This window comes from Haemaphysalis longicornis, unplaced genomic scaffold (assembly GCF_048455015.1).
Source record: "Haemaphysalis longicornis isolate Haplotype H1 unplaced genomic scaffold, Haemaphysalis longicornis Haplotype H1 scaffold_12, whole genome shotgun sequence".
Classification (NCBI taxonomy): domain Eukaryota; kingdom Metazoa; phylum Arthropoda; class Arachnida; order Ixodida; family Ixodidae; genus Haemaphysalis; species Haemaphysalis longicornis.
The window spans coordinates 55816030-55835387 of record NW_027526225.1 but is presented as its reverse complement, the minus strand read 5'-3'; the positions used below and the strand labels follow the sequence as shown (position 1 = coordinate 55835387).

The window sequence follows — 19358 nt, the reverse complement described above, 5'->3', positions numbered from 1 at the left end:
CCTACGGGAGCCTGTAAGGTTTTTTTTTTTTTTTTTTTTGCAAATAAAACGCATTTTAAGGCGCTAAAAAGCCCATGTGCCTACACAATTGTGCCTACACAACAGCAATTGACCGGGCGTGCTCCGCCACCGCGACGCTACTATTTCGCTTTCGGCTCGCCTTTTTCGCGTACCCGTGCTGCAGCATATATGTGTCGGGTTGATTTTTGTTCGCTTCCCGTCAATAAAATGAACAGAGAATGCCTGCAGAGCGCAGAAATGTGCGATAAGGATTGAGCATGAGGGTGAATAAACAGTGCTTCCAAAATCAGCGTACGACCGTACTTGCCCTCGTAAATATGCTAGGTTCGAAATCTTTCCGATTCAGCGTGACGACTCATTCGCGGCGGACTCGAGCGGACGGCGACGGCGCGGGCGATCCGAGTAACCCGCGCGGCCGGCCGGGCACAACGCCTCGGGCTCCGCCCGCTACCTAGCGCAGGTAGTTAGACGAGGTGCGGCGAAGCCCTGCGTGGCCTGACCCGCACCTTTCTCGCAGGACGAATCAATACAGGTCATTTCTCTCTCTCTCTCTCAAGGAACGCAGGAAATTTGTGCAGCGAATAGACTCCGCACATGCAAACACTTCTTTTGTCGTGGTGCACTTCGCACGTTTATTGTATGAGCACTTTGCGCTTACGCTGATTGTTGTTGCAGCCAACAACGGCGTAGTGACGCCAGGACGAGCAGATTCTTTACGTCGAAAGTAAAGGTAATGACGGCAACCTGCCCAGAATTAAGAAAATAATCATCATTGGGGATAAAAAGTCGGGCGTCCTGCTGGCGCGGCGAAACGTCGCCTCACCGACAACCCCCGTGATGACAAAGTGTGCGTAGGGTGGCACGCCGCCTTAGCGGGTTGAGAACGGAATTTATGGGCAAACCTGACAGCTCTCGGACGTTTTGAACGTTCTCCTTAAATCACTGTTAAGCTTCGCGCTGCTGACATACCAAATAAATGACACTTACCGATTTTTGGATGCCGCTGGGACGTCCGATTCCACGCGCGGCACGGCACAACAGCGTGTGACTGCGGCGTCGTCTGCTCGCGGCGCAGTCCCCAAGAAAGGCCCGCCAGTTGGCGCACCGGTTGCCGCAAAATGGCCGACTCGGGAAACTTCTGGTCTATAGCCAGGCTTTCCCCTTCAAAGCACGTAAGTCGACTTAAGTGTCTCGAGTGATGGAACTGCGTGGTTTCATATTGGTGTTTTAAAGTCAATGGCGTTTTTTTATATAGTATATATTAAGTCTTTCTACTATCGATTTCCTTAATTCATCTTTAAGCGCAGAAAAGAGCCACAGGAACTGACGTCTGGAGTCCACCAGGGTTCTCGTTTTATTTGCATTCTATGGACGACGCACGAAAAGTAGTGCGCAGGAGATCCAAGGCGAAGATTTCGCGCCTCACGGACCTCAACTGCCCGTCACGAGGTGAACCGAATGTAGTTGACAGATTCTGAAACGAGAGAAGAATTTCATGCTCACACACAAAAGAAAATTCACTGGAAATGCGGCTGTTCCGCGTTTGCGGCGCCTCGCAGCTTCTGCCGCAAATAAACGCCAACTTATAAAAGGAAAAACCCGCGCAATTAGAGGTCATTTCACCTGCCTGCGAATGGTTTGAAATGCCAATTGCGCCCTGTATTTACGTCCCACGATGAGCCTGTTGCATAGCCCCGCAACCCGCAAATACGACCGCCTGCCTAACCGTCTCCATTTACTAGATCGCTGGACCTCGCCTTTAACACGGCATCCGGTTTGACGTCACATCCTGTCAGGACGTCACGCGTCTTCAAGCACCATAGCGGACACTTCGACAAAATGACCTTGCAGTGACCTTGCAATGGCCACCACCGGTTTTTAATGACCTTGCACGCACACTTAAGAACCGAGGCCGTAGGAAACTGAGCTTGTGGGTTTTTTACAGCGAAGCTTTCAACCCCGCACTGATGTCTGTAGTCAACACCGAAACGCACTGCAGGAAAGCCAACTTCCTCTGAAGAAAATTGCCGTGGTCCCCCGCGTTATGAAGCTGACATCTATCCGATCGCGCCATTCCTATATATATATATATATATATATATACACGGACGAAGCAGTTTGGATTTTTGCCCAAGGCCCCTTTCTCATTGGGGAATAAACTTTCTTTGACATCGAGGCTGTATTAAGTTAGGGTTTTGCTTATTTTTCTGAGTGCGCCCTGCCTTTGTCCGCGTTCCTATCACGCGCATGGCTCGTATCATCCAGCTCCCCAGGGTGGCGGTAGCCCTCCACTCTGAGGCCCACGGTTTCGAGGCTCCGCGTACTTTTGAAGCGCGAGGCGTTCCATAGCACTAGACGTTCGTGTGTGCGCGTTTATTTTATAGGGGACTGCTACCGAAGGAGGCATCCGCCGTGGGGCGAAGCGGAGTCCGCTGAGGCAGCAACGTTAACTCTCCCGGCCACGCACCATTAGTGGTGCGGTCGCCGCTAATTTTCACAGCAGCACGGCTTGCATGCTACAGTAAGGGCCGGGGTCCTTCCTGTAATAGGAAAAAGTGTGTCACCCTGAGTGCGTATACTTTTGTTTCAAATTCTGTCCCCTCAGCTTGGCTGGTCATCCACATAAAAAAAAACGAGCCATCTCCCCTAACGTGAAACCTGGGGGGGGGGGGGGGAGCGAACAATGCGGTGTATAAGTATTCTTCGCGCCTTGGTGTTTCTGCCAACGGAGATGACAACGTTGAGGGGCAGAGCTATACAGCTTTGCTGTAAAAGTCTCTGGTCTTTGAAGCACGAATCGTTCTAGCGCGAAACGTAAACGAGTGTCTCAGTGTTTAGTGCGCGTTACGAAGCGTTCCAGCGCGAATCGTGAACGAGTGTCCCGGTGTTTTTTTTTTTTTTAGTACGTGTTAGGAACCGTTCCAGCGCGAGGCGCAAATGGGCGTCCCGGTATTCTTTTTAGTACGCGTTACGTGCTAGCGCGAGACGTAAACGAGTGTCCTGACGCTTTAGAACCGTGGCCACATGACACAACGGTTACGACGACGACATGAGACGCCAACAGCCCGAGCCGCTAAGGGGCTTCGTTCCTAAAAGAGAAAAGGCGCAGTAACGGGTGTTTTGCCATGCACTGTAATTCCGCGACGTTTGCTTGGTCGTGCCACGAGGAAACTGCCCCCGCCACACTAATTTTGCTCACAAATTACTTGTGTTGCGTAACTTTAAGGAACGTCCAGCCCCGAAATTTGGGAGTTTTCCGATATTTCCCCTCCACGAATGTTCCGAGCTGGCATGACAGCGGATCTTAACTGATTAGTGAACTGCCGGCAAGTGTACTCACTTCATTGGTCAAGTGGGTGGCAACGGTCGTCGAGAGCCGCTGGGGCCCACGGTCGTCGACGTAAAGGTTGCGGCACTAATGCGGATGGACTGACGGATAACTTTCATATCTGTACACGGGACCTCCAGACGACGCCACCTGCGGCCCCTGCGGTGCCTCCTCATCCTCAATCGGTTCCTTCTGAACGCCGTACTTGCAGAGTGTGCCACCGGCTGTTTTGGACTGCGTCGTCCCGATTCCTTTCTCGGAGGACCGGTTCGTGCCCCTGATCGGGCTGGCCGAGCGCACCACAGGCTGGTCGGGCGTGTCACTGAGCGCGATTTTCAGGTAGTGGTGCTGCGTGTTACTGGGCGAGATTTTCTGCAGGTGCTGCTGCTGCGGCGGCGGCATGTCACTCCGTGCCATTCCCTGGCACTGCTGACGCTGGGGAGTCTCGCCGAGCTCCATCTCCGGACCCGTCGATGAAGAGCTCAACCGTTCGGTCACCTTCCTCCCGAACTCAATGGAACGGCCCTTTGGCTTGGACTTGCTCCGTGAGCCAGATGACGACGACGAGGATGACGATGAGCTCTTTCGAGAACGCCTCCGCGTCTTTTTGCCTTTCGAGTCCTTGGAACGCTTCGAGCGCCTGCTGCGCGGCCTGTCTACGGACGAAGACGACGAAGAGGACGACTTCTTGAGACGTCGCGACCTTTGCCGCCGTGGCTTCGAGGGCGTTCGCCTGTCGCTGCGGCCACCGTCGTCGTACGACGCTCTTCGGACATTTCGGCTCGGCGGCCTACTGTCATGCGGCAAGCTGTTTCTTCTGGGATGAATACGCACGTCGTGCTCACCGTCATCAATGCTCCCAACGCCTGCGTGACCTTTCTCCAGTATGTTTTCTGCGCAGTGCTCGTCGATGTCTCGCCGTATTCTCTCTAAACGGTCCGATGCCCTGCTCATAGACCTCTTTGCAGGCCTATTCTCCCCGCCGTAGACAGTCGTCTCTCTTGAGCATGGTCGCCTCACGTAATTTGGCCCCTCGTAACTTGGCCGCCCGCCCATCCGCGGTTCTTGCTCCACGTACGAACGAGGGTCTCGCGGACACGCCTCCGCGCTGCACCTGCCCATCGGCACGCCATAGGCGGGAGGCGGCGGCGGTCTACCGTAAGACTGCGCCGTGATCGGCCCAGTAGGCTCTGCGTAGCCGCTAGGACGCCTGCCTGCAAGAGGCATGTTGGTGATGTCCAAAATTTGGTCTATTTGGCTTCCCATGTCCAAGAGCCTGCGGACTTCAGGACCCATTTCGGCCATTTTAGCGAAGTCAACGTTGTGGCCGAGAGCTAATTCGCGGAAATCCTCCCGACTTCGCTGCACGTTCGGCGGGGCCCCCCCGCCCGTCGGATGACCGTGGCCGCTTCCCATGGGCGCGCACATATAGTCCCTACCAGGCCCCATGTACATTTCCGGGGCGTACCCCGTTCCCGGCAGGGGGGAAAGCCTCTGCTCTGCCGCCGTGGCCCCGGGAGTGGCGGGCAAGCATTCGACGATCATCTTGCCGCGAATGGTGTTGGGCCCGACCTGCTGCTCGTAGGTTTTGACTGCAGTCAGGTACTCCCTCTTGACTGGGTCAGAGACGGGCACCCTCTGCGCGTTGGCAGAGAATGACTGTACTGGCTGACCCTCCGAAGGTCGGCGAGATGCGACCACTTTCGGAGGGGGCGCCTGCGAGCCTAGACCTGCGACAACTTTTAAAGGGGCCGGCGGAGGAGGCTCTGCGGGTGCGACGAATGCGACTGCCTGTGTGGGGGTAGCGGGCTCGGGGGGAGGAACGTCGGGTGCTGCTTGAGGCGGCGTAGCAGCCGCCGGCGGGGGAACGTCCGCGGGAGCTTGAGGCGGCGTAGCAGCGGCTGGCGGGGGAACGTCCGGGGGAGCTTGAGGCGGCGTAGCAGCGGCCGGTGGAGGAGCTTCCGGGGCCGCTTGTGGAGGCGTTGGGGTGGTGGGCGCAGGAGGACCGGTGGGGGCGGCAACGCCTTGCGCTGGGTTCATCATCTTGGCTAGAGCCGCGAGTGCGCAAGCTCAGCTCACTTGTGATCTCCGCGAGTGAAGCCCGGGCTCACTTCAAGCCGCTGCCGTTCGGTTCGCACAGCTGCCCGCCGGGTACTCTGCGCGAAGAGGCAGGACGGCTCGGTAGCGAGCAACCTGCGAAAGCAATGGTGGGCGTTAAATTCACAAAGGCCGACGTGCAACGACGAGGTCGGCTTTGTCACCAACGCCGCGTAACCGAAAGAAAGCTGTGCTTAACCGAGCCCCGCCGTTCGTTCATTTAAGGAAAGCGTCGTTGGCTGGCGTTGAGCTCGAGCATCAGTATAGCAAAGTATGCGCGCGAAACTTTAGACTGAGCTACTATATACACCACCGCACGCTCAAAAAGACTAAAATGCTAGTAGCACTCCTGGACGTTACGGGAATACGACGTGACGGGGCGCGCGACTATATTTAGTCGAGGTTGCAGAATACCAATACGGGGGCCTTCATACCACTTTTATTGAGTTATGAGCGCTGCATTTTTTTTTTTGTGTATGTTGACAGTGGTTCTTGAAATATCATCTTGTGTGAGGATAACCGAGGAGATCCCACTGGGGAAACCGCGCCTTTTAGGGCCTCCGAGACATTTGTCCCGCATTGCGCACGCGTTTTTCATCTCTCGCTTTCGACTTCGTATACAGCGAGAAACCTGCATTTTCTTCTCTGTTTTTTTCGTCTACAAATATGCCTCATTTTCGGCGCTCATTTTCATCCTCGCACACGAAGAAATCACGAATGAATTACGGCTTTACATTTGCATGAGAGTTCAAGCACTTTTTGATGCCAGCAAGGGCAGATAGCTCAACCTACATGCGATTGTTCCGATTTGACGTGTGTATGCAATCGGCTTTATTCGTGACTGTTAGTGATATATGGATGCAAATGTGCAGCTAGAAGCGGCAAATGCAGCGTACGTTTTCCGGCAAGGACAAGCGAAAAATACGAATTAACCGAATTTACGCAATGCAGGAGTTTGAATGAAGCGGCTTTAAAATACATTGATAACATAGCTTTGCGAAAGAAACTTTTAAAATATATTTGTATTAACCTCAAGTTCTAATTATCCGAGTTAGAAATACAAACTCTACTGTATTTACAAAACGATAGGGCAGTGGTTCTCAGATGGGGGTCCGAGAGGGAATTGCAAGGACCCGCCAAAGCCTCCCCGAAACTTTTCACCCCGCTCCCCCATTCATTTTTCTTTTTGCTAAACCTTGCTGGGAGCGCAAAATAATTTTTTGCGCGTAGCTAGTGTAGCGTAGCCCATGGTTTAATGTTGGCTTTTTGCACAACAAATCAGCTCTGCGGAAAAGCCAGACACACAAAAGGTAGCTTGTATGCGTTCGGTTGATTGACTATTAGCTGCAAGAGCAAATTGTTTGACAAAAGGACACGCATCAGCATAGAAGTCGGACACAAAAGGCGGCCATTATTAAGTGTGTTGTAGACTTTAGCTGCAAGTGACAATTCTTGGAAATCATGACAAGGATCAACATAGTTCATCGTTGGGTCCCCCATCACTTTTGCAAGCCCGGAAGGGTCCCCGACACGTTCATGGTTGAGAACCGCTGCGATAGGGGCTCAGGGGGCAGCCCTGCCGTACAGAACAATGCACATCGATGGGTGCTCCCAACTGCTTTTCACGATCAGAGGAGTACTGCAATACGTGTTCGAGTACCGAAAACAGTGTGGTGGGATACCCAGTCAAACCTCTTTCGAGGACAATCTGGATAACCGCGACTCCTGTGTTCACGGCGTCAGCGCAATCCAGCACACATCTCGCCGTGTGTATGTTTGTCAGTATGCTGCGGCCTCTAATCCCGAATGTTTGATGCGGCCTAGCCATTCGATCAGGAACTGTTTGAAGCCTGCTTGCAAGAACCTTCAGAATGGTTCTTGCAAGCAAGCTTCATTCAGGCTGTAGGCAAGCAGGCAAGGAGGCTGTAGATTTTGCAATCTATTCTGGTTAAGGAAAGTGGCCGGTAGGACTTGCATTCCTTAGTTCTATTTCTTCTGCATTGGAGATTAGAACTGTATGCGAAGCAGCGTATGACGGAGGCAGAGATTTCTTATAGGCTTCGTTGTACATACTGGAAAGAACTAAGGATAGCTCGTATTTAAACATTTTGTAACAGGCTGCGGGATTCCACCTGGTGCAGGTAACTTGACAAACGACACCTGCCCACATAGCGCGCTTGGCGTTTATTTGGTCCCATCTGCTGCTCAGAAACCTTTCCATCCAACAGAAAGTGCAACAACAGGTTAACTATGGACAGGACACGGAGGGAGCAGGACAGGACAGGCGCGCAGTTCTCGTGTCGATCCTCCCCATCCAATGGTCGATACTTCTGATATTCTCGACAGCACTGTGCGTTTCGCGATCATTCCCAAGTGGAGAGTCAATTTTAGGAAGCTATTTGTCCTTCAGGTAGTCAACAGCCGTGTCCAAGATGCTTGGGAATGATCGCGAAACGCGAGGTGCTTTCGAGGATATCAGAAGTAGCGACCATTGGAAGGGGAGGATCAGCCAAGGACTGCGCGCCCTCTGTGTCCTGTCCATAGTGAACCTGTGTTGCACTTTCAGTTAAATGGTAAGGTTTCTGAGCAGCAGATGGGACCAAATGAACCTCAAGCCCATGTGGGCAGGTGTCGTTTGTCAAGTCGCCCGAACCAGGTGGACTCCTGCAGCCTGTTGCAAAATGTTTAAATACGAGCTGTCCTACCGGCAGCAGCCTAACGGCAGCACCCTGATTGGTTACCGTGGAGCAGTTATGGGAGGAGTCGCAAACACCGCACTTTCGGCTGCTCCCCTGGCGGTTGGGCATCGTACCCGTTTTGAAACCGAAGGTTACGGTTTAATAGGACTTCTACGGTTTGAGTTGGGTTTACGATAGTTTGCGTTCGGTGTAGTTGAGTCAAGGTAGGTTCGGTTTCGTTGGGCTGGGTTTGTTTAGGTCATGATAGGTTACAATAGGCTAGATTAGATGAGGCTGGTTTGGCTACGCTACTTTCAGTTCTACTACCGGCAAAATTTTGAAAATTATTCAGCCGGCGCCGGTAGAATAATTTTTCCGAATTTCTACCACCGCGTGTCACGTGAATTCGGCCAGCCAGTGGGCGGCGATGACCGGTAGAATTTTGGAGAAGGTATTTTGCCAACGCCAGCAGAAGCAGAGTGCACACTGCGTAAGGCGTGAGCCTCGGCCCAAGCCTGGGCGAGTTGAGGGTTTCGAGAGGACTCACTGTAGCGCGGGCCGGGCAATTTCGAGGGCGCAGTGGTCTCCCAGCGGTAGCTCTCGCGACGGACCACAGCTGCGGGCGCGTCTCCGGGCTCGGCCAGGGCCGGCAGGAACGGAGCTGGCGGCCCACCCAGTTGCCGCCGTCGAAGAACCACCACCGAACGAGCCCCGCCCGCTACACGCGCACGCGCCCACCTTTTCTTTCTCTTCCAAGACACTAACGCCCCCCCCCCCCCCCCCCCCCTTCCCTGCACTGGCGCGTGTATGCGTTTCCTAGTCAGTGCAGCCAGCCGTCATCTGAGCTTTCTATGGGGGTTATATCACAGCATAAACGCACCGCAAGCATGCAAAATCACCCGAGCAGAAATAAATAACAGCCAAAATGGACTTGCAATGGTTGAAAACCACGGCGTTGAGAAATATTCAACATAAATTGCCGAAACCAACCTAAAAGGGGCAAACGCACAAAAACGTACAAGAAGCAGTAGCTCAAACTCACCAAAAGGCAACAAAAATACTCGAAATCCCATTCATAAAATCATAATACATAAAGATGTCGTAAATAGATTATATGCGCGATTAAAAATGTTAATATTCAAATATGACAAGCCCTTGAAAAGGAAAAAAAAGGACTAACGGGATTTGAACCCGGGTTAGGATGTTCGGTTCGCAGGAGCGTAACTACTGCACTACGAGAGCAAGCGGCTCTAAGCGGTTAAATTCAGTGCCACGAGCACGTGGACATAGCTTCAAACATGCCCCTAGATGGCGCCATGCGTCGCTTGGCTGTGCTGACTAGGAAACGCCTATATGCCGCACTGGCCGACACTACAAACAACCAAGAGGAATCCGTTGTGTTTAAGTAAGTTAGAGACGGCGCACAGATTTCACCTTTTGATTGGTTTTGCAGCGGAGCGATCGCGCTGGCCACTGCCGGCAGGACACCTTTTGTTACTCCCGTCCCGGCCGCCAAAACACTTGCATACCCACTCGGGGGGCGTGGTCAGCGACGATGGCAATCAGAAGATGAAGACGCCGATGATGATGATGGTGCCCTTGCAGTGTTTGGTCCGTACCCACACGGGGGTATTGTGTCCACTTTGCCTCTGTTGGAGCTTATGCATTGAATTTATCTTCCACAGGAGAAAATACGGGCGTTGAATGAAATTAAGGAGGCACATGTGTCTTAAACCAATGAACATTATGATGCTGAAAATTGAGGCAAAGGCACATATGTAGTTTTTCATTCTGATTGTAGATATGAAATTTGTTTTCATGTAAAACGAATACATCCAAATTTATTCTTATTTTTATATTTGATCTTGTGACAGCTTTTGTAAAAAAAAACTGCGGGAGAAATGCAGCTTAACAAGGTACCTGCGAACTGTGCACAAATCAAGGAGTGCAGTAAGACTGACGTCATCGTCATATCTGGTCTGTAGCAGAAGTTACGACCGTTTGAAGTTTGGGCCTGGAATGCAAATCCGGTTCTTTTCTGGTTCGCACCTTCCAGGCCCAAACATCAGCAAAAATTAGGGCCCTAAACACACATTAAGGATTGGCTCTGCAAAACACGTTTTTCTAGCACGGCTCGGCCGGCAGATCATGAATGATGGGAATGATTATTCGCACTAATTGGCTGCCTCGCAAGGAAATATTAAAACGAGCTTTGTGTGATAGCGGATACAACCCAGCAAGCCAGAAAAGGCAAGCTTTCATATGCGGACCTTCTTAGCCCACTTCTTAAACTGCTTCTGTGCAAATGACACGGAGCCCACCGATTGACCTCTCCCTGTAGTAAACCACGAGTTCACTGGCACCCACAGCCATCTGTTTTTTGCTTCCATCGGAAAGACAGAGCTGCAGTGTCGGGTATAACTTGCAGCATTTGAGCTCGGCAGCCCTATCCACCCCAGCAGGTAACACAGGACACATTCCCTGGACTCCTTTAACGACGGAGCCGTTGTTGCTGAGCTTTGTGTGTGCGGCGCCATCAAAAATCTCCGAGTCATAGTTACTCCTGATGCTTGGCGGGCACGCGAGGACGCGTTTTATGAGGAGTGTTCCGCGTCGTCCAGGCTTGCGCGTGGTTCTCGCAAAAAATACCAAGAAAACAGTTCACGTGCGTCCGCGCCTTAAGTAGGGATCACAAGACAGCTAAAGGGATGCTTGTCACGCCATTCACTTCTTCATTTCGGTGACAGCTTGCTACCATCCTAAAACTACCGTACTTACCCGATTCTAACGCGTCCCCGATTCTAACGCGCACCCGATTTTCCTGGCAAAAAACCCGAAAAAACTTGCACTACACGCACGGAACTTTGTGACCCAGGGAAACGAATGCGAGGGAAATGGGCGATTTATTTCCCTAAGTAATCTCACTCATCTTACTACTCGTGGCTTTCCGCTGACCACAACATCTCATCCTCGGTGCCGTCAAGAGCGTTCGCGATGCCACACTTCTGAACGAACGTTCAACCATGGTCGATGGGATCGCGGCCCACGCCTCGCACACCCATCCCCCGAGCTTCTCCAGAGGCGCACGCTTCAGACGACCGCTCGTTTTGAACGCGTGAGAGCCGCTGCTGCCGTTGCTGTTATCAAGCGCGCAAGTGGAACGATTTGACGATTTCTGTGAACGCCGATGGAAAAGCCTAGGCGCTTATGCTTCCTGCGTTCGAAACAGTGTTGCTAAAGGCTTTGGCGCCATCTTGAGATGGCGATGGCGATGGGTTGGACGAAATTTTCGCTGTTTCGGCAGTTTTGATTTCGTATCCGATTCTAACGCGCATGCGATTTTTCGGCCTATTTTTCCGTAAAAAAGGTGCGCGTTAGAATCGGGTAATTACGGTACTCCGATCACGCTGTCTTTTATTTATTTATTTATTTATTTATTTATTTGGAATACCCTCAAGGCAATTGCATTGAAGAGGGGAGTGGGTGATTACATAACAAGAAATAAGAAAAATGCAGTACAACGAACACATGGCGAGTACATATCACCTCTAAAACAAACGTAAAACAGTAAATAAGGTTGTAATCATTCTTTTACAACGTGAGAAACGTAGCTAAGGTATACATGTTGTAAGGAGTAATACAGGAGGTCAGTTGCAATTTCGTGTCAGTTCTGGCGTTCCTGGCAAGACTCATAAAAAAAAATAAAAACAATAGAAGCAAAACAGCAAAACAAGTGGGATTGGCAGGAACCATTGTATCGCTACAGACAATAGACAAATCTAGGTGATGATGTTGCACACAGCGGAATGAAACAAGTCTGGGTTGCTTATCGTAGCGACATCAGAAGGAAGATGATTCCAGTCCCTAGAGGTACGTGGAATGAATGAGTGAGAAAAGGTTTTAGTGTTGCAAGTAGGAATACCAACTTTGTAAGCATGGTCTAAACGAGAAGATACGAATGAAGGGGGACTAAGTAGTGCGTTGTGAAGCATGCCGTGTGAATATATTTTACGGAATAAGCACAAACGTGCAATTTTTCGTCGTGACGTCAGAGATGGGAGATTCAAGTTAGTTTTCATTCTGGAGACACTGGCTGCTCGCTGGTAGTTAGAAAGAATAAATCGTGCGGCGTTATTCTGAATCATTTCTAGCTGGTTAATCAGTACTTCAGTAGATGGGTCCCATATAGATGAAGCATAGTCTAGTTGTGAACGGACAAGGGATTGAAAAAAGAGCAGTTTTACAGAAGAAGGAGCGGAATGGAAATTACGTCTTACATATCCAAGCATTCGATTGGCTTTATTAGTGATATAGTCAATATGAAGATTCCAAGATAGGTCAGCAGTGATATGAACGCCCAAGTATTTATATGAAGTAACAGCTTCGAGGATTTTCCCATTAAGTAAGTACGGGTGCGGGTTAGTAGCGATACGGGAAATTCGCATTGATTTGCATTTATTAGTATTTAATGTCATTTGCCATGTACTGCACCAATGGGATATGGAATTGATGTCGGACTGAAGTGTGCATATGTCATTATCATTATCAATCTTCCTAAAAATGACACAATCGTCAGCGAATAAATGCACTGATGATGAAACACACTCAGGCAAATCATTGATGTAGATGAGAAAAAGTAGTGGACCCAGAACGGTGCCCTGGGGTACACCTGAAATAACCGGGCTTAAAGATGAAATGGTGTCATTGGCTATGACAAATTGCTGGCGATGCACGAGGAAGCACTCAATCCATTTGATTATGCCGGTGGCGAGACCTATATTTCTTAGTTTGTGAAGAAGTAACTGGTGCGGTACTTTATCAAACGCTTTTGCGAAATAAAAAAAAATGCAGTCGGCAAAGGAACGGTTGTCCAGAATACAGTGAAGCTTGTTAGTAAATAAAATTAACTGGGTTTCACAAGAAAAAGACTTTCGAAAGCCGTGCTGTGCGGGGTCAAAAAATGAATTAGATTCAAGAAAGTTGGCAACATGAGAATAAATTATATGTTCAAAGATTTTACACGGTATGCTAGTGATAGATATTGACCTGTAATTGAAAGGGGACTGTTTATTTCCAGATTTAAAGACAGGTACCACTTTGCCTATTTCCCAATCATCAGGGATATTACTTTGTTCTAGTGATTGCTGAAAAAGTTTAGCTAGGATAATAGAACAGTTGTGTTTGGTACTTTTAAGGAATTTTGAATTAATACCATCAACGCCAGCGGAAGAACTAGTTTTAAGTGAGTCAATAATCTTAATTATTCCATTTGGGTCAATTTGCAGAGGGTACATCGCTGCGTAGGCCCGACCCTTAAAGTTGGGTAAAGAAGAAGTGGAACTGGAAGAGAAAGCATCTGAAAATACTTTGTTCAGCGCGCTAGCACACTCATTATCGAGCATTGGTTCGCCGTTTGCGTCAATTAACGTTATTCGAGAATCTTCCGTAGGGTTGACGACGCGCCAAAATTTCCTCGGGTTATTTTGCAAAAAGCTAGGCATCGTATTTGTCAAGAAGTTTTGCTTTGCAGTTTTGACCGCTGCAATATACTCATTAACTGCTGAGCGGTACAAGGACCACCTATAAATACTGCGAGATGTCTTGGCGAGACGGTACAGCCGCTTCTTTCGGTTTGATAAGCGCCTAATATTTGGGTTATACCAGGGAGCATTCGAATTACACGGTATTTCCCGAGTAGGTATGAAGCGATCTGTTAATTCAATGATCTTGTTCTTAAATAACGCCCAGTTGCATTCTAGCGATCGTTCATCGAACCCATCTAAGTAATCAACTATAAATAAATGCAATTCACTATTTATTTCCGCAAAATTGGCTTTGTTATAATTTCGAATGGTTTTTTGTTTTTTTGGAACGTTTTTGCACTGGAATTGTTACAGTTAAGTTTAAAAGGGCATGATCACTCAGTTTGGGCATGTACGTTATTTGCGAACACAGATCGGGGCAGTTTGTAAGAACAATGTCCAATATATTCGCGGTAGTTGGCGTCACTCTCGTAGGTTGTGATACTAATTGTGTTAAGTTAAAGGCTAAGCATAAGTCAATAAATTGCTGAGTACTAGATGAAAACGGTGTCGAAAATGGTATTGAGGCCGACCATTCAATTCCTGGGTAGTTAAAATCACCCAGTAAGAAAATAGGACATACTGGGTATCGGGATACAACCATGTTTATAGCGTTGTGAAGGTCGCTAACGAACGTCAGCGAGGAATTCGGTGGACGATAGCATGCACCGAAAATTATTCTGCGATACGACAGCTTAGCAGATACCCACACGATTTCTAAATCCGACGGTATGTTAAGTGAAAAGGATTCGAATTGTTTTTTAACAGCCACGAGAACACCGCCCCCTTGCCTTGCGTCCCTATCACGGCGATAAAGATGGAACTGGTTAAATGAATCAAAAAGTTCACTATCACGTATATTTCTATGGAGCCAAGTTTCCGTTAACACTACAATATCTGCAGATGAAGAATTAATTGCTGCTGACACTTCAGTGCGCTTACTGATTAAGCTTCTGATATTCGTGAATAAAATGGAAGCATGCGCAGAATGGGAACTACTACCACTACCCCTCGCTACCCGCTATCTTGGTGAAACCGGAGGTTGTTCGGGAAGGGGGGCGGATACACCGGGAGTATTGTTCTCATGGGAATAAAGCGTGGTTGCTTCCATCACGGAATCTGTTACGTGGTCGTAAACATAGTATTTATCATTTAGAAGAAGTTTGTTATACTTTAGTTTGAAGGACGGAGAGTTGGGCTGTGATTTGGCAAATTGGACTAGTTTTTTGCGAACTAGGCGTGTTGCAGGCGAGAAGTCTTCGGTAACGTTGACATTGCGCACTTTCAGATTATTCTTTTCGTGTAGAATTTTTTCTTTTGTTTTAAAGCTAGAAAACTTAACTATTATTGGACGGCATCCTGAAGGTGAAAACTGTCCAAGACGATGCGCACGTTCAATGCCACATATCTCGCCCTGAAGGCAAGATGAGAGCAAGCCAAGGATTTTTTGTTCTGTTTGATCCCAAGTTTCTTTTCCATCTGGCAAACCATGAAAAATAAGGTTATCCCTCCTAGCCCTATCTTCAAGTTATTGCTTATTTGTATTGTCGTTACTTGCGCTTGCACAGCCTTTAAAATGCTCAAAATCTCGCTGCCATCACCAGTACTACTGTCGTCAGTAACACTACTAGAACCAGCGCGAGTTTTACTAGTTGGACCAGGGTTCGTTTCGACGTCCCCGGACAGCAACAAAAGTTCAGCACAACATATACACTCTGTCAGAACAGCACAAAGCACCCGTGGGCACGGGAACAGCAATAAACATCGGTTGCTACTTCTTTTCGCGTACAATGGGATGTTGTTACACACCTGTGATACAAGCAGAGGCGGTTTTTGAGCCATTGTGGCCCCTTTGCTGCTCCAGTGCCCACTGACGATGCCGGGGGAACGCCAGCCTTTTGTAGCCGATGCTGCGGGTGCCTCTGATGTCACTCCGGTGACGTGCTTGATATGAAGAGTGTCGCTGAGCCAGGGCATGTGCGCAGTAGCATCCAGCGACGGTCCGTAACTTTGATGCTGCGGAGCGAAGGCAAAAAGCGACGAACCACTTGCGCTGCTGTTGTGCCGGAACGCAGCACAGGCCAGGAGCGGAAGCAGGACCTGTGATACAAGCAGAGGCGGTTTTTGAGCCATTGTGGCCCCTTTGCTGCTCCAGTGCCCACTGACGATGCCGGGGGAACGCCAGCCTTTTGTAGCCGATGCTGCGGGTGCCTCTGATGTCACTCCGGTGACGTGCTTGATATGAAGAGTGTCGCTGAGCCAGGGCATGTGCGCAGTAGCATCCAGCGACGGTTAACTTTGATGCTGCGGAGCGAAGGCAAAAAGCGACGAACCACTTGCGCTGCTGTTGTGCCGGAACGCAGCACAGGCCAGGAGCGGAAGCAGGACCTGTGATACAAGCAGAGGCGGTTTTTGAGCCATTGTGGCCCCTTTGCTGCTCCAGTGCCCACTCGTTTCTCGTTTCTCGTTCCTTTTTCTTTATTTTTCCCCCATCTCTCTTGAGTCTCACACTAAATCCTTTCTTCTGCTCTGGTATTTTGCCTTATCTGATTCATTTTCATGTAAAGAGAACTCTTCTTGGCCAATCCCCCTAGTAGGTATGCTAAGGGGGAAAGAAACAGAACAATCCCCCAGCTTGTTTTGTTTCTCTCTTTTTTTTTTTTTGGGACATTTCAATTTGTTGGATGGTTGTGGTGAGAGCAGATGCTGGAGCCGCTAAGGAGCTAGCAAGAGAAAAAAAAAATGTCTGTAGTCGCTAGTTGTTGGCGTGGGATAAGGCCCGTCGTCGCATGGCGTTTCGGCATTGGGCGTTTGGAAATATTCCAATCCGTAACAGGGGAACATCTTTCAGAGGCTGGTTTGACAAATGAGAAAAAAAAAATTCACAGCATATCCACGGGGTGAATGATGATGAGTGGGCGAAGCTCCTGAGGGGAAATCATCGGTAAAACCGTGACTCTTCAGTGAAAGTTCGCCCACTACATCTGTGTCCGAACGTAACGTCTAGAAAGTCTCGCTTAAACCGCGCGTCGGCACCTTGGGGCTGAGCTCGCCTGATGCGTTTTGCAGACGCCTCACGAGCTCTCACTGCATCGGGGACTGCCTGCCGATACGCGCGCTTTCTCGCCGCTTCCCGTTCTCTGACGTTTTGGAGATCCTCTTCGCGCCGCAGCCGTGCCGCTTCGCGTACGGCAGGGTCCTCGCGCCGTTGCCGTGATGCTTGGGCCTCTCGTTCTCGAACGCTGGGATCTTGGCAGCGTCGTCGCGCAGCCAGACGACACGCTTCGGCCTCCCGCTCTCGTACGGCAGGATCTTGGCGGCGGCGTCGCGCAGCTTCACGGAGCGCTTCTGCCTCGCGGGCTCGCACATCTGCAGCCTTATCCATCGGGCGACTCCGAGCGCGCGCCAACAGCGAACGGATTTTATTACAACGCTCCCCGCCATCTAGTAAACAATCCAAGAACTAAACTAGAGGTAGCCACGCCATCTAGTAAACAATCCAAGAACTAAACTAGAGGTGGCTACATACATACGTCGAGGATGGACAGACCCACGCCCTAAGGAGCTTCTCCCCTAAAAAAACATCGACGCTTTTTTTTTATCCGCATGCGGGCCCAGGGAAACATCTGGGAAAAGAGGCAACGAAGAAACTATGGACGGACGGCGGACGCTACATGTGAGTTAAAGAAATTCTCTGCATTTAAAAATCAAGAATAACCAGACTCATACCGTAGGTGCGGGGGCGACGGTATATTCCACTCGGCGTTTTCACGAATCCCGTTCCCATCTTCTTCCTCTTCTCCCGTCAGTCGGACTATACTGGCGGTTCATTTGTGGTGGCACCCTGCGTGGCACATACCCCCCCCCCCCCTCCCCCATGGAGGATTGTCCACCTTCGGCCACCTCATGGCAGTATGTATACATGTGGAAAGTCGCGGTGGCACAGGGCGGTGTGTCGAAAGGTGTTCAATTGCAGCCTCTGCCATGCGACAGAATGCCTTCTGTAATGTATGCGTCTGTAGTGACAAAACGACAGATGTCATATTCCTTTGTTGGCAGAGAGTTTTGTGCGTAGTGCAGTCTGGTACACTTGATTTCGCTCAATTAAGTTAGGACGGTAGTGTCAACGCAATGAAAGCAATTCATAAAATGAGCCTATTCGTGCATTTATTTCGTAAATTGGGAACATGTTTTGGAATTGCACGAAATGAGGCATCGCTATTAAAAAAGTCCAAAAAAGATGGAGCGTCATTCAAATCTTTACATTTAAACCCACGTTACGGCTTTCGCACGGCACCCATGAACAAAATCACGCCTGGCTTCTGCCTCTTGATGAACCACATGAACGGGTGGTCGACAATGAACTCCGTGGACTTTTCCCCGGACTGCGACGCTGACTGGTTCACCGTTTCGGCTGGACTTGACGCAGGCTCCGTGCCCTCCTCGTCGATGTTAAGCAATGACTTGTGAACGATGTCTGAAACAACGGGCTTGCCATTCATAAACGCGGCGGACAGGTCGCAGCTGTTCGAGAACAGCGCGACGACTCCCATCGCCACCAGAGCATTTTTGAGGCTCAGGCCCTGTTCAAGGTGGACCTTAGGCAAACTGAGCATTACGTCGGGCGTGTCCTTGAGGTCGTCCACGACCGCCTTGAGTCTGGCGATGGATAGATTACGTTCCAGGTGCGACAGTCCCTCTATCTCGTCTGGGAGGAGTATAACCATTGAGGCATTTCCGCCGTCGTACAGCAACTCGATAGCCCTGGCCTTGAGATGGCTGCAGCTAGACGTGGCGAAGGTCTGCTGCTGGTTCATCATCTCCACTTGAACCTTGGCATTGCAGCTGACGTGGAAGTCCCGCCGGGACGTTGAGCCAGCCTTAAACGGCGACTTCCAGGCACCCTTGAAGTACGTGGCGTTGACCAGCATCACGCTGGTCGAAGGGCCCACGGTGCCTCGTTTAAGCAAGTCGGCGATCTTGGACGCGGTCGCAGTCTTAGCCCACACGTTGATACCGACGCGGATGGCCTCGCTGCTGTTCTCGAAGTCGACCGGAACGATCGCTGAGCCGTAGGACTCTTTCAGGAAGTTGGCGTAGCTGTCCAGTACGGGGAACTTTTGGTCGCTGTAGATGCGGTTCGCGACGTAGAAGTGCACCTTTTGGGAGTGGCTCGACAGCTTCGGCAAGAATTCGGCGAACTTCTCGTGTATTTTGTCACCCTTGGCGTGAAGAACGGAGAAAAGCTCGTCGGCGGTCTTGGAACCGGCTCCGCCAAGGGCCATGGCGAGGACGGCTGCAACACTGAGCGGCGAATATATTACGTTGTCTTGGTGGTCTACCCTGGAGTGCGCAATCTGGTTGTAGAGGTCGACCGCAATGTGGGCTATCGGGTGACTCAGGCACTTTGGCATGGCTAATCGTCAGTACCTGTAAAAAGCCGAGATGGATGTAATTTTTAAGGGAAATGCTTACAGCGTTACCTTTAGATAATTGAATGCAGCTTGCTTAACATCCTAGCTCGAGACTATTCGCAGGTATGCGACTGGCGCTGTGTGATCCGTACTGGACACCGCGTGGTTTAAAAGCCCCTTCTCACACCTTTCAGGCGCCGAGCAAGGAATAGAAGAGGTTGAGTAGGCGTGCATACGT

The 19358-nt window shown here is 50.1% G+C and overlaps 1 protein-coding gene and 1 pseudogene across 1 annotated transcript; both read right to left on the bottom strand.

Moving 5' to 3' along the window:
- Positions 1-3436: 3436 nt before the first annotated feature.
- Positions 3437-5539, bottom strand: LOC144161618 (uncharacterized). Its single transcript, XM_077692252.1, has one exon. It carries the CDS (start codon positions 5390-5392, stop codon positions 3437-3439), a length of 1956 nt encoding a protein of 651 aa, XP_077548378.1. The 5' UTR covers positions 5393-5539.
- Positions 5540-17983: 12444 nt separating this feature from the next.
- LOC144161617 (iris pseudogene) lies at positions 17984-19124 on the bottom strand (annotated as a pseudogene).
- Positions 19125-19358: the final 234 nt, after the last annotated feature.